Source organism: Lepidochelys kempii, chromosome 1 (genome assembly GCF_965140265.1).
Source record: "Lepidochelys kempii isolate rLepKem1 chromosome 1, rLepKem1.hap2, whole genome shotgun sequence".
Lineage (NCBI taxonomy): Eukaryota > Metazoa > Chordata > Testudines > Cheloniidae > Lepidochelys > Lepidochelys kempii.
In genome coordinates, this window is record NC_133256.1 from 137,770,360 (window position 1) to 137,783,965 (window position 13,606).

Genomic DNA, 13,606 nt, shown 5'->3' on the forward strand with positions numbered 1-13,606 from the left:
ACAGATGGGGAATAGAAGAAAACAGTGCAACCATTACCACTAGCATCAAAGTAAACACTAAATGAGATTAGCGAGAGAAATGAAAAACAAACATCTACAGGAAGAGTCCCATCATTCTATAACAGCTTAGTATTTTCTAACAAGGAAGCAGATCCTATCTGTGTCCAGTCAGTCCCCTCATACCTCTGATACATGCTATAAGCTATAGCAGAGAAACACGGTTAGTCACAACCTCGTGTAAATATGGTTCCTGAGACAAAGGTTCTAACCTGGGTTTTCCTGACCAGTCTAATCTATTATCTCAGTTTCACTGTAGCAATTACCATAATAAGAGTTCCCTCGTGTAATCAGGTCATCCCTGACACAATTCAGTTGTGCGTTCTAGATGAAGCCGTGCTGTGCTACGACTCCTGTAAAGACCAAGGCAGTAGTACAGCTCAGGGTCAGAACCATCCAAACTGCAAAACTGGAGGGTGTCAAGTCCTATCATGAATAAATAAGGTCCATCAAAAGCATAGTTTAGATGGGACGTATAGCACAAGTAATAATAAAGCCACTGCAACAAGACATGCTTCTAGATAATGCTCATGTAGACAGAGTCTATGATATCAAGAAAAGCTTTCAGAAGTGGTGTTAACTGAAAGGAATAGCATTTTGTATTACTTACTCCAAGTCATGAGAAGTATCTGAGTATTAAAGTTATCTTGTGACTTTATTGTGAGGCATCCAGAGAGGTCACAGAATACTGATGATTTAACTTTCCCATGTTACTGTGTGACATCCCATGTCCCAATGTATTTAGTTTGTCATAGTTAGTCTAGATCAGTGATACTCAGACCTCAGTGGTTCAGGAACCTCATTAACCCAAAAGAGCCACAGCAGTGTAAATTCACGGTTTAATTTACTATAGGACTATATATTCATATTTAAACAGTATGACAGGAAATATTTAGTTTTTTATGTATATTATTCTCACAGCAAAATGACCAAGTATTATTATTTTATCAACTACAATTGGTTAATAACATAGTAAAAACATCTTGGTTAGTAATTAAATCACACAGTGTTTTAATATCATGTGCAGCAAAGAGCTGTAGGAGGCACATTAAAGAGCCACTTGCGGCTCGCGAGCCTCAGTCTGAGTATCACTGGTTTAGTGTATTCAGCAAAACATTTTTAAAAAAGCAAAATTACCATCCATGCCTGGGAAATGGACAAAACAAGCATTGCATAAAAGGGTCCTAAACACAATAAAGTGATTATAGTCAGGATGTCTCTTCAGTGGATCCAAGTCATCTCCCATGTTTTCATAACACTGACACTGTTTTTTTCTATTGTTTTCTGCTTGACAGTAAAGTTTACTCTTGGTTTTTGTAGATTTCCACTTGAAAACACATTGATATTCCCTATCCCTTCTTTTCCTCATCTCTCCCCAGCTATAGTGAGGGGTATTTTGTTTGTTTTTGTTTTCTAATACAGCAGAACAAACATGCCAGGTCATCTGTTTGTGAACCAGCAGTGACAGATGGATGTCAGCCCAAGTCTCGGAGGATAATTTAACTATTATTTCAGAATCAGCAGAGGGAGCATGATGATCATTTTGTCAGCGTGCCCCCCCCCCCAAATGGTGGGTTGGTGGTGGGTGTTTTTAAATAGCAGGCAAGTAAGGAATTTTAAAGACTGCTGTCATAGTAAGTAAAAGTTGGCAGCTATTCCATTTGAGGATGTCCAGCACTTACAATTAAAAGCCCCTGTTTTCAGCTGTTAACTGTCATGTTGTCTTGAGTGGCTCACAGCTGAGAGCGCCAGCCTCAGGGCAGACTGTCAAAAAGAAGGGCAGAATCCCCAAACTGGTTGTATTTTCTATAATTATATTTCACCAATCCAGTAACAAGTGTGAACTCCTAAAGTACTGTAACAGTCTTAACATCAAGTCACAGACAGTCCCCTTGGGCATTCCAGTATATCTTGCCATCCAGGCAAGCTGGACTATATGGTAGATGGTCACTTTACACCAAAAATCACAGCAATATTCAGGTTACTCCAGTCCCAAAGGACCAGTCACCTTAGGTCGATTGTACTCAGATCTCAAATCAAAGACAATGCCTGTAGCCAATCCTGTAATAAACTAACCAAAGATTTATTAAGTAAGAAAAGAAATAAAGTTATTTACAAAGTTAAAACAGGAAGCATACGCACAAATGAGTTACAGTCTTAGATTTAAAAAGGTAATATAAGCTTCTATAATAAGCAGCTCTATATGTCCTCTAGGGGTGACCCAAGCTAAGCATCATGGGGATCTCCTCCTTGTGTTTAGGAATCTTTGCCTCCTAGAGTCCAGACCGCATAAAGACACCCAGTTTCTCCTTGTCAGGCATTTTTATCCCCTTCACTCCAGAATCCAAGCTGATGGGATGAGTTCATGCACACGCCTTCCCTTCCTGCAGGGAGTGAGGAATGCAGTCAAGAAGGTCTCTGTCCTTTGATGCTACACAATGTTTCATTTGCCTTCATTGGGCCATCTTGTTTGCAGGACGAGCACTTTACCTTCATTAATGCTGCTTTTCTTGTTTGGTGAGTTACACAATTACAGAGGTTTACAACACAAACACTCAATATAACTTTATACCATGAGATACAGATAGTATATGTAGGATTAATACATGTAGCATCCTACAAGCATTCCATAAAGTCTAAACACATTCTTATAACACCAATGTCTATTTAAGTCGGACTGGTTTCCGGCTATGGGTTTGTCATTGTTCACTGAGGCCCTGGGCTTTTGTCATGAGCTGACATCTGGTCTGTCAGCATCAAAATAACTTTTCCAGACTTAACCATTTGGACTGAAATTGTCCATGTTTGTTTTCTGGATTAAGCTGATAACTTTTTAATAAAAGTTTCAGGAAAAGTGCTTCAGCAATTTTCAAGAATGAAGTTATTTTCTGGGAGTCCATGGGGCTGTGTCCTTGGTCCCCTTCTCTTCTTGTACTATGCCTTATCTCTGAGTAATCTCATCCGCAAATTCAGCTACCATCTCCACCCTGACAACTCTCAGATCTACCTCTCCACTCCAGACCTGTCTTCTGTCCAAACTGAAGTGTCCGTCTGTCTATCTCTGAACCTCTTTGAGGATATCTAGGTATCAGCTCAAGTTCAACATGGCTAAACCAGAGTTCTTAATCATACCCCCCGTTTCCCCATCCCCTCCTTTCTTGATCATTGTGGACAACACCACAGTCCTGCCTGTCATTCAGGCCTGTAACCTAGCTGTTATCTCCATCTTGGACCTTTCTCGCATCCAGGCTATGTCTAGATATTGGGGTTTTTTTCTGCATAACATCTTTAAAATATGACCTTTGATATCCCTTCACACCGCTAAAACTCTCATCATCTCACTTGTCAATTACTGCAATGTCTTTCTCTCTGACTTTGACAAATGCAGTTTTGCCCCTTTAGTATCCATTCAGACTGCTGCTACAAAGAGAATTCTCCTAATCCATCACTTTGACCACATCACTCCTATCTTCGTATCCCTCCACTGGCTCCCCTTTTTTTTTATTGCATCAAGCATAAATTGTTGCTTGTAAATCAATAGAAGCTAGGGATTGCAATGGGAGATCAGGGCTGCCCCATTGTGCTATGCTCTGTTTGCACCTACAAAGCCGTTCATGTCCTATCCTGTCTCTAACTATCATCTCTCATTCACTATCAAGATGTTGACTTCTGTCTCAGATTGGCCAATGCTGCCAGTGTCTATTGTCCACTTGTTACATTTTTCAACAAGTTTCTTTCTTCCATGCTGCTCCTCATGCTTGGGAGCAGCTCCCTATAAACATCTGCAAAGCCACTTCATTGTTCTCCATAAAATACCTTCTTAAAATTTTTTTTTGCCATAATGTCTGCAAAAAGATTGGCAATGGTTAGGCCGCTGGTGTGCTGAGACCACTGCCTGTCATGCTAACCAGTATTGTCTCATTGTTTCCTTGTACTCCCCCATCAGTTTGTCTGTATCTATCTATCTGTCACCTCATGTCTTATACTTAGATTGTAAGATCTTTGTGGCAGAGACCATCTTTTTTTACAGCACCTAGCACAATGGGGTCCTGGTCCAGACTGGCTCTCGGTGCTACAGTAATACAAATAATAAAATTAGGCAGAAATAAGTAATTCTGCTAATGTTTTTGCCTCCAGCTGTTTCTTTTAAGAGCTTTTTCTTTGAAGAGTTCTTCTACTTTTAGGGTTTGAGGTAGGAACTGGAAATTTTGGCAGGAGAATAGGCTTGGAGGCTGAGATATGCCTTTCGCTTTCCCTATGAAAATCCATGAAGATTTGCCAGAGTTCCAAGCCATTGGAAATTGCCATTTGCAGATGCTCAGTAGAATTTGCTAAAGGGTTGCTGCAAAGTTTCCAAAAATGTTTATGGACAGTCTTAAACTGGCATGTCATACCTTCTCAGTGCTTGACTTTGCAACTGTAGCATAGAATTTGTATGTAATTGTAGTGTCATTGTTTTTGACGATGTAGTTAGAGACATGACAGAACTTCCATCATACAGGAATTTCTTATGATTTGTGGGACCTTAGGTTGCTAGAGGGGAAGTAGTAAGGTCAGAATGAAGAGGTGAGAGACATTCCCACTGCCTGAGAGGTGAAATTGATTAGGCCTATGATTTGCTGAGTCAGTGCAGAGCAGGAGAGGGTGGGGGTGTGTGTGTGAGCGAGAGAGAGAGACGAGCAGTCTTTTGCATTGTCTGTGTTGCAAGTCATCCATACTAGTTTAAACTGTGTTTCTGGACTTTATGGGCTAGATCCCCAAGTGGCCTCAAGCAGCATATGGTGCATCTTTGAGGTGAGAACATAGGTGACTTTACACTCTTTTCTCCGTTTCACCCCCAATCATGTTGCAAGTTGAAAGAGCCTCATGTATATTAATAATTATTTGTTTGTAAATCAATAGAAGCTAGGAATCGCAACGGGAGATCAGGGCCGCCCCATTCCTCTAGGCCCTGTACAAATGCATAACAAAAAAAGAGTCCTTGTCCCAAACAGCTTACAGCCTAAGTGTTGGTCAACACTGTTCTCCACTTGTAAGGTAACTCCCTTCTCTTCATGTGCCAGTATATTTATGTCTGTATCTGTAATTTTCACTCCATGCATCTGAAGAAGTGGGTTTTTTTACCCACAAAAGCTTATGCCCAAATAAATCTGTTAGTCTTTAAGGTACCACTGGGCTCCTTGTTGTTCTTGTGGATACAGACTAACACGGCTACCCCTCTGATAAGTATAAGATGAGCGCTAGTAGATGAAATACGAAAAAAACCAATGAGGAAGCACAAGATAACAAGGGGACTTGCACTGGCAGATAGCAGCTCTCAAGGAGCAACGCTGCCAGCCAGGATCACATCACCTGTTAGCCCTTCCTTTCCTGTCCCTATTTTTAATTCCCTTTGTGCCAGTTCAAAGGAGACTTGAGATGGGCTGAAGATCTGGCCCTCTAACTTGGTTGTAAAGTTTAGGATAAAATCTGGCATATGATTCTCCTTCAAGAAGCAGTAACTTTTTTTTTTCTATCAATTGCAGGCAAACTTAATTCAGTCATGTAAAAGTTACAAAAGTATTAAAATAGAAGTTGGCCAATGTCAAGCATTTGTTTGCAGATGTACAGTTTTGCTGTTAAATGTTTATCAAACAACATCAGTTAGTTTGCTCTAGATCATCAACTTTTTGGGGCAGGGATTAGGACCAGACCTTTTTCTTCACACGGCTCTTCACAGAGATAAACACGCTCAAAAATTGAAGGTGATAAACAGAGTGAATACTTAGGGAAGGGAAAGATGAGGGTAAAGAAAATACAAATAACGGTGAGTTCTGTATCGCGTTGTGAACAATGCATTTAAATTCTGATTCCTAGGTTTTTGTTGTGGGGAGGGTTTTAAATGAAGAATGAGATAAGGCAAGAAGAGGCGTAGGTACTCAGGAGTGAAAGTCAACAATGGAAAGTATGGCAAATGAAATGCATTTTGAGGAGGAATTGGAAAGAATAAAGTTTAATAAAAGTTAATTAGAGGATAAAATGAGCAAATAATTTAGTGCTTGATACGTAGTTAGATAGTAATTAACCTTAAATGGCCAGGATGCTGCAGTTTTAAAAATAAGCTATTGTTCTTGCTTTTCATGACAGATGTCTAATTCATAGATTCCAAGGCCAAAAGGGACCATTGTGATAATCTAGTCTGACCTCCTGTATAATACAGGCCATAGAATTTCCCTGAAACAGTTCATGTCAATTCAGTGGGAGAAGTTTTCTAACATGCTTTCTTTTAACTTTGGCTTTTGTAGGAGGGGAAGGTTTGTCAGTACTGAGTGAGCCAGTGGTGTCACAGATGAGCCATTCTGCAGGTGTGCAGAGAGATGGTCAGAACCCAGAAGAAATGGAGTATGTTTTTTTGCATAAAAGACGACGACTTACCCCCTCTCTGGTGAGAAATAGCATGGTATGTGTATCTAAACAAACGCTTGCTCTGCTTTGTCAGGCAAATTGCACTGCTATTAGCAATTCCAGTTCTCATGTGAGAGAATTGTCTTATATACTTCCCCCTTTTGTGGATTATTATTGTTTGTATTACGGTAGTGTCAAGAAGCTTTTATAAGGGTTGGAGCCCCATATTGGTAGGCATTGTACATGCGCAGAGGAAGAGACCGCTCCTTTCCTGAAAAGCTGACACTCTAAGGATTGGTCCTGCAAGCAAACCTTTGACATGCAAACTCATATTCTTCTAAAAAGTAGGATACATTAGGGACGCTTCCTTCCTTTCCCACAGGTTTCGAGATGGAATGATACCAATCATCGTTCCTTACCTGTTACTGATGGGCAAATTATTGGGCAAACTATGTCCAAAAATAGACCATGCATCTCGCACATTGATGCATATCTGTGGGCAGAACTTGGCTCATAGCACAGAGCTATACTTTAATGGCCAGCTGAAGAACATAAAAAAAAAAGTTTACATTTTAAATATCAACAAAGTGGTCTTGTCAGTACTAAAACAGGGCGCCAGATTATATTTGAACTCTGCCAATATTACACATTATATAGTTTTTCATTTGAGTAGTGTGACAGAAATTTGGTGTAATTAAAAAAAAAATCAAATGCAAAATAGTTTATGCTGGACAAGAAGGGCTTCTCACATCTTACATGTAAAATGAGCATCTTTATTTTAATTTTTTAAGTCTCTTTCTCCACCGGGTGGCACTGTTGATTCCTGTCTACAGGAAATTTTCATATAACAAGGGACACTATGGGCATGTGTACACTGCAATTAAAAACTGGCAGCTGGCCTGTGCCAGCTGATTTGGGCTCAAAGGGCTCAGGCTGCAGGGCTGTTTAATTGCAGGGTAGGTGTTCAGGCTTAGGCTACAGCCTAAGCCCTGGGATCCTTCCACCTCACAGAGTCCTAGAGCCCAAGTCAGTTGGTATGGGCCAGCCACAGGTTTTTAATAACAGTGTACACATACCTCTTTCCCCTAGCTTCTAAAGAGGCACTTCCCATGGGCTCTTTTGTTACCTGTATGTTTTGTTGTGTCTGCTATTTTACTTAAAATGGTCTTTCCTGAAGAAGAGACCAGGCCCTGGCTGTTTTGTTCTTCACATTAATGAAAGAAGAGCTTGTGCTAAACAAAAGATCTTTATTTTTAACTTTTTACATCCACTTTAGCATCACATAACCTAGAGCCTGCTCCTAGCTATCGTAAGTAGCATTCTGTTCTGAAAACATTCATGGAGCCCTACATTCCTATGGGAAAGGCCACCCTTTAACTCTCCAGCCACATCCTTGCATAGCAATAGTGACTGCTCCAAGAGCCATGCCAAAGAACGTTAATGTTTCAGGAGTACAAGGACACCCAGTGTCAGATCAGGTTTACCCCAACATATAAAGACTTGTCTGCAAGCAAAGTTGCACTGATTTAAACAAATGTTTGACTTTTAAATTGACTCATTTAAACCATTACAAAAGGCTTTGCAGACATTCTTAAATTGATATTAAACCTGACAGATGTTTGTACATTGTCTAGCACAATGGGGCCCTGGCTTCTAGGGTTTACCAAAATACAAATAATTCACTAAATTGATCAGAACTATTTAAATTGAGATAAGAACAGTTTTAAGAGATACCAAAATAAGAACATCTAACATGGTTTTGCACTGGTTCTAACTAAATCTGTTTCAAAACTGATATAAGTTAAATCTGTTTACATAGTGGCAAGGCCTTAGTTGTAAAAAAATAAGTTTTTTGTGAAACAGTCAGTGGAAAGATTTCAGGTTTGTTTTTTTTGTTTTTTTTTTAAATTGCAGTGAATTTTTTAAATAACCATTCCCTGCAGCCTAAACACTTCTCCATTGTTTTAGTACATGAGTAATTGAAAGTGATATTGACTAGTAACTGACTACAAACAAAAGTGAAATTGGGTAGCTTTGTCCTTGCTGAGAGACATGCAGCAAGTAAACCTTACAAGATGTGAAAAATGTGGATTTTGTTTCTTTACTTATTAATAAACTCAAGTGTCAGTAAAATGTACATGGATATGTATATATATTTGTAATCCCTGTAAAGGAAAACTGACTTGAAAACTTATGTCACAGTTACAATGTGACTAATACTAGAACAAATCTATATTAATCTGCGGTGTTTGAAAACATCCTCCTCATTAGTTGCTATACTTAATATATGAAGCCAGTGCCTTGGGTTCCAGAAAAATATATAGGTCATCTAGACCAGTGGTTCTCAAGCAGGGGTCTGGGAGCCCCTGGGGGGCCGCCAGCCGGTTTCAGGGGATCTGCCAAGCAGGGCCAGCATTACACTTGCTTGGGCCCAGGGCAGAAAGCCGAAGCCCCGTTGCATGGTGCTGAAGCCTGGGGCTCTAAGCCCCACTCGCTCTGACCCTAGGCAGAAGCTGAATCCTGAGCAATTTAGTTTTACAGGGCCCCCTGTGGCATGGGGCACTGGGCTATTGCCTTCTTGCTACCCCCTAACGCTGGCCCAAATTTTTATATGCAGAAAAGCATATAGCTGTGGCATAGCTGGGTCGTGGAGTTTTTATAGCATATTGGGGGGGCCTCAGAAAGAAAAGATTGAGAATCCCTCATCTAGACTGTTTTATGCCTTGTATTCTGTGATTGCTCCTAATTTTACATGTTTCCAAATATTTTTTTTCCAGATAAGATCCAGGGAAACAGAATATGAAGATGGTGGAAGCGTTATTTATGAATATGAACCAGATTATGAATGTGTAAGTCTTTTTTTTTATTTTTTTTTATTGCTTTTTTTGTTGGTAATGACTGTTGCTTTGGGGGTTCATTACAAAAACAGTTTTGTTTGTTTTTTTAACATGATATGAGATCCTAAAGCTCGGTGTTTCTCTATATGTTTCTGGCTGCAAAGCATTATGATTTTAAGTTTCAGCTTAGCTTCTTTATTTTGAAATGAAACAGGGAAGTGTTGTCTCTGAAGCATCCTACACAGGAGATCAGCAGAAAACCCTTATGGAAGTCCTCAACTATTGTCAGGTACCTCATTTTTATCTTCGAAATAGTTTATAAACCTCTGCAAAAAAACAAGGCAAAATTATGTCCTGTTTCTATCCCTGTATATGTGCCACTATAACAGCAATTTGCAACTCTATTGCACCCAGTTGTTCATTTCTATAAACTTCACTTGACTTAACTGTAAATGCATTTTGCTTATTTTTGATTGACTTTTTTATATGCAGCCACTGAGCCTTTTACAATGTAATTAACCTGAGAGTGTCTCCAAAGGTCAGTAGTAATACAACATATGTAATACAGAGTCCATTGATTTACTTCAAGGAATTGCAAGGTAATGGGAAATGTTTGGCATATAGATTTTGAAGGCATCTGATGTTTGCTTTTAGAATATTACCTTATTCAGAATCTTGTTATTCAGGCTGAATTAGGAGAATTTATTGCTTATGTTATCTGAAGTAGTAACTGGCAAGCTGAATAACTGCACCAGTGAAGTTAAAACTAAATGAATATCTTACTCATACAGGTGACCAGTTATAGTAGGGCTACTCCTTAAAGTAATGGGTTGGCCCTCTGTCCTTTAGGGAGCATCTCCTTCTGGAGTGATTTACAGCTAAATGTTAATTAATGTCATGTATGCCTTACTGCTTGCACCAGGGCTGCATGATTAGGCCATTGTACATTGCTTTTAATACACAACAATTTAAGCTTTTATTGCACCTTATTATGCTGAGGCATTTCATGGTGCTTTGGAGTCTCAATTTATGCAGGGCTATTGTTACTAAAGCAATAGCATCAACTTCAAATCTAGTTAATTTTATTTTTCAAATTTGGTTTTATAGCCGCATTTTCTATTCTTTTTAAAAATTTCTTTCTCTCCCGAATTGTTGTGTGATAGAACTACACAAAAAGCAGCAGAAACTGACTGTGCTTTGGAAACAGTGCTACTGATCATATACTCTGAAAACACAACTTGTTTCCTCTCTACTCATTTAGTTCAGTAACCTTCTGTGTTACTAGTAATAATAGTAGACAAAATTGTTCAGGTGTGTGATTTTCCTAAGTTTGTATGTATGGACAGCTGTTGGCCTTTGAACGCCAGTTTGATTTACATGGCTCTTATATCTATGACATGTTGGGGTCTTTAGGGTCTTTACAGTACTGTTACTTTAAAACTTTCATATCGGATTCTCCAAGTAAGGCAAAGTCAATTTTTAAATCTGTGGGAGACTCAAATTTCTGAGCTTGAAAAAAGACTGAAAATCAGCCAAAATGTTCTGGCTACTTTCAACCAACCAAGTGTTTTTCAAATTCTGTTTGTGTTTTTTTTCCCTTGAGTGTAATCAATGGGTATGCAATTGATTTCAGCATTATAATCATTTTGAGGCTTGGAGCTGAAACTGTTGCTCTCTGGAGCACCTACACTTGTCATCTTACTTTGGAATACAGATTCCTCCAAGGTATATTTCCCATCAGTGATGTAGAAATCAATACCTCATGAGCTATTTATCAGTATCTCAGCCACGTATTTGGAAATAGATAATTCTATTTTTAAAGGTCTCTAACTACCCATAAAGTAGTGTTAAGCCTATGATTTAAAGGTAGTATGACTCTTCAGATAACACATAATAATTCTTCTTGTGCCACTTGTCTACTTCTGAGTTTGCTTGATATCTCTTCAATGTGAAATAAAATGCACCATTATATTAGATAAAAATCAGCTGTATATTGGGCTCAGTAGGAAGAACAACCGTTCAATTCCGGTCATGTGCAGCAGGATGTTAAAACAGCAAGAGTAAGTCTTTCCCTGAAATTAGATCTTCCAAAAGAAGCATGCTTTTTCAAGCTTGAAATTAGCCTGTGGTTATTTTTCCTTGTGGTGCATAAGTAAATCAGCCTATAATTCACTTTACGAAGCGTATTTATTATCCACTGAACTGTTGCAAAGTTTAGACTTAAGGAAGGAACTTCAACCTTAATGAGACTTCCTTGCTTTTGTCAAATTTAAATGTAGTGCTTTTTATTTACTTTTCCTCTAAAAGTAGAAAAATTCCATTAACTTCACATTTATTGCCAGGCCATGTATGATGCCATTCAGAAGTTGGATAAGAAATTTGATCTGCTTCATCGAAAGGTTTCAGAAATGCAACACACCCGGATGAAGCCATTGCTCCTCAAACCTGTGAGTATTAAAGATCTGAAATGTTCAGAGTCCCTTTTCAAGCATGAGTAGAAATTAGAGGGTTAAACTCTCTCCTTACCTTCCACTGTGGTCAGAAGTGGATTTAGCATCCATTAGAGGCAGGTTATTATATACTACTTGGCATTCGTGAGCTCAGTCCTCTATCGGTGTAGTAGCAGCCAGAGTCAATTTAGTAGGCTAGGTCAGGGGTTCTCAGGACAAATTTTTTGGTGGCCTGAGAGTGTGGCTAAGGGTTGTGATGGATTTTCCATGTTGGACAATTTTTAAATCAAGATGGGATGTTTTTCTAAAAGCTATGCTTTGGAATTATTTTGGGGAAGTTCTATGTCTCCGTTATATAGGAGGTCAGACTGGATGAGTGGTCCCTTTTGGCCTTGGAATCTATGAAACCATTTCTTGAAGGAATGAGTGAGGGGCCAGTCTTACTCCATACAAATGGAGGGAGATGGCAGGAGGTGGTGGTCCACCCATCTTATACTTTTTAGACCAGTGGTTATAGAACTCATGTGGGAGACCCTCTTTCAATTCCCCCATCTGCCTGAGGGAGAGGATTTGAACAGGGATCTCCCAGCCCTCTTAGAAGAGTGTTCTAATTCCTGAGCTATAGGATATTCTAATGTGGGGCTCCCTCCATCTGTCCTGTTGAAGCTGTGGCGCTTTGGATAAATACAGAGTCATTGGACCAGAGAGTTAAGTCCAGTGGTTTAGCACACCCACCGGGGAGGTGGGAGACTGAGGGTGAAGTCTCCCTGCTCCAATAGCTATTGCATTGTTTATACACAGTAGAACAGCATCAATAGAGGAGACTGAGAAAAGCCCAAATCAGAATATCTCAGTGGTTAGAGCACTCTCCTGAGAGCTGGAAGACTCCTGTTCAAATCCCTTCTCTCTGGGAAGGGGAACACTCACCACCAGTGCTGCCTAGTGACTGTGCAGGGGTGTGGCAAGTTGGAGGCCCAAGAGGAAGACCCCTTTCTTAATACAGCTCCACCCTGCAGCAGTCTGTCCTTTTAGTGACTCAACTCTCCAGCCAGGTCACACTTTCAGTTCACTCCTTTTGGGTTATGTATCAAGGGTCCAATAATGGGGAAGTCTTCAGAATTCAGTGAGGGATTCAGGGCTTCCCCTGTAGTCTTGTGGTCTGGACCTTTGTACCTTCACTGTCTTCCCCCAGTTAGGTTCTCTGCAAAGGGACAGACTTCCATAGTCGTCCCACTTTAGGAGTTGGTAGGGGAAGCCTTGGTCTACTCTCTCTACTGGGCTCTGATCCAGGGCCCAATGGTAGCCAGCTAAGTCCTACACCTTAGGGTGCTATGCGGCTGACTCCCTGGATACTTCCTACCTGTCCCTCTTTTCCTACAGGGTAAAGTAAATAGCTAAAACACAAATAAAGTCTCTGCCTTCAGAGAGTCAAAGGTCCCTTCTTTATACGCTTGGTCAGGCCACTATCACCATGCCTCAGGCAGCAAGAGCTCCTGTGGTGCTTCTTTCCAAGGGCGCAGGCAGCTCACTTCCATTATCTGCTTGCCGCTGAGCTACTCTGCTCCTCTTTTTAACTTCCTCCTCTAGCTTGTGCAGACATTGTGAGTATCCTGGGGCAAGGCTGGCTGGGCCCAGAGTAGCGCTTTAGCCCTGTTCTTTCCAGTGTGGGGGGGCTTGTACACCCCATTACACTCCCCCTCTGGCAGAGAGGGGGAGAATTGAATCTAGGTCTCCCCTATCCTGGCTGAGTGCTGTAATTACTGTGCTAAAAGTTATAAAGTGGGTACCACCACTTTCTCTTCCTCCTCCTCCTCCTGGATATTGAATCAGTCCTGATCTACTAGGTGTGCTCAGAGCATGCCTACCAGACCAGGTCCT

At 40.3% G+C, this 13,606-nt stretch overlaps 1 protein-coding gene across 9 annotated transcripts in view; it reads left to right on the forward strand.

The window, feature by feature from the left end:
- The window catches only part of BEND2 (BEN domain containing 2), a 36,771-nt gene that overhangs the window by 8,765 nt on the left and 14,400 nt on the right, over positions 1-13,606 (forward strand). For 6 of the 9 annotated variants that reach the window (XR_012160297.1, XR_012160296.1, XM_073356280.1 and 3 more), the window contains 4 exons: positions 6,342-6,496; positions 9,219-9,290; positions 9,493-9,567; positions 11,621-11,725. Coding sequence is in view for 7 of the 9 variants with exons in the window: in XM_073356280.1 (XP_073212381.1) it covers positions 6,342-6,496; positions 9,219-9,290; positions 9,493-9,567; positions 11,621-11,725 (407 nt within the window). In the remaining 2 variants the exon portion in view is untranslated. Of the gene's footprint in view, positions 1-2,374; positions 2,575-6,341; positions 6,497-9,218; positions 9,291-9,492; positions 9,568-11,620; positions 11,726-13,606 lie in introns of all 9 variants that reach the window. The other 3 variants (XM_073356324.1, XM_073356334.1, XM_073356296.1) reach the window with 3 other exon arrangements.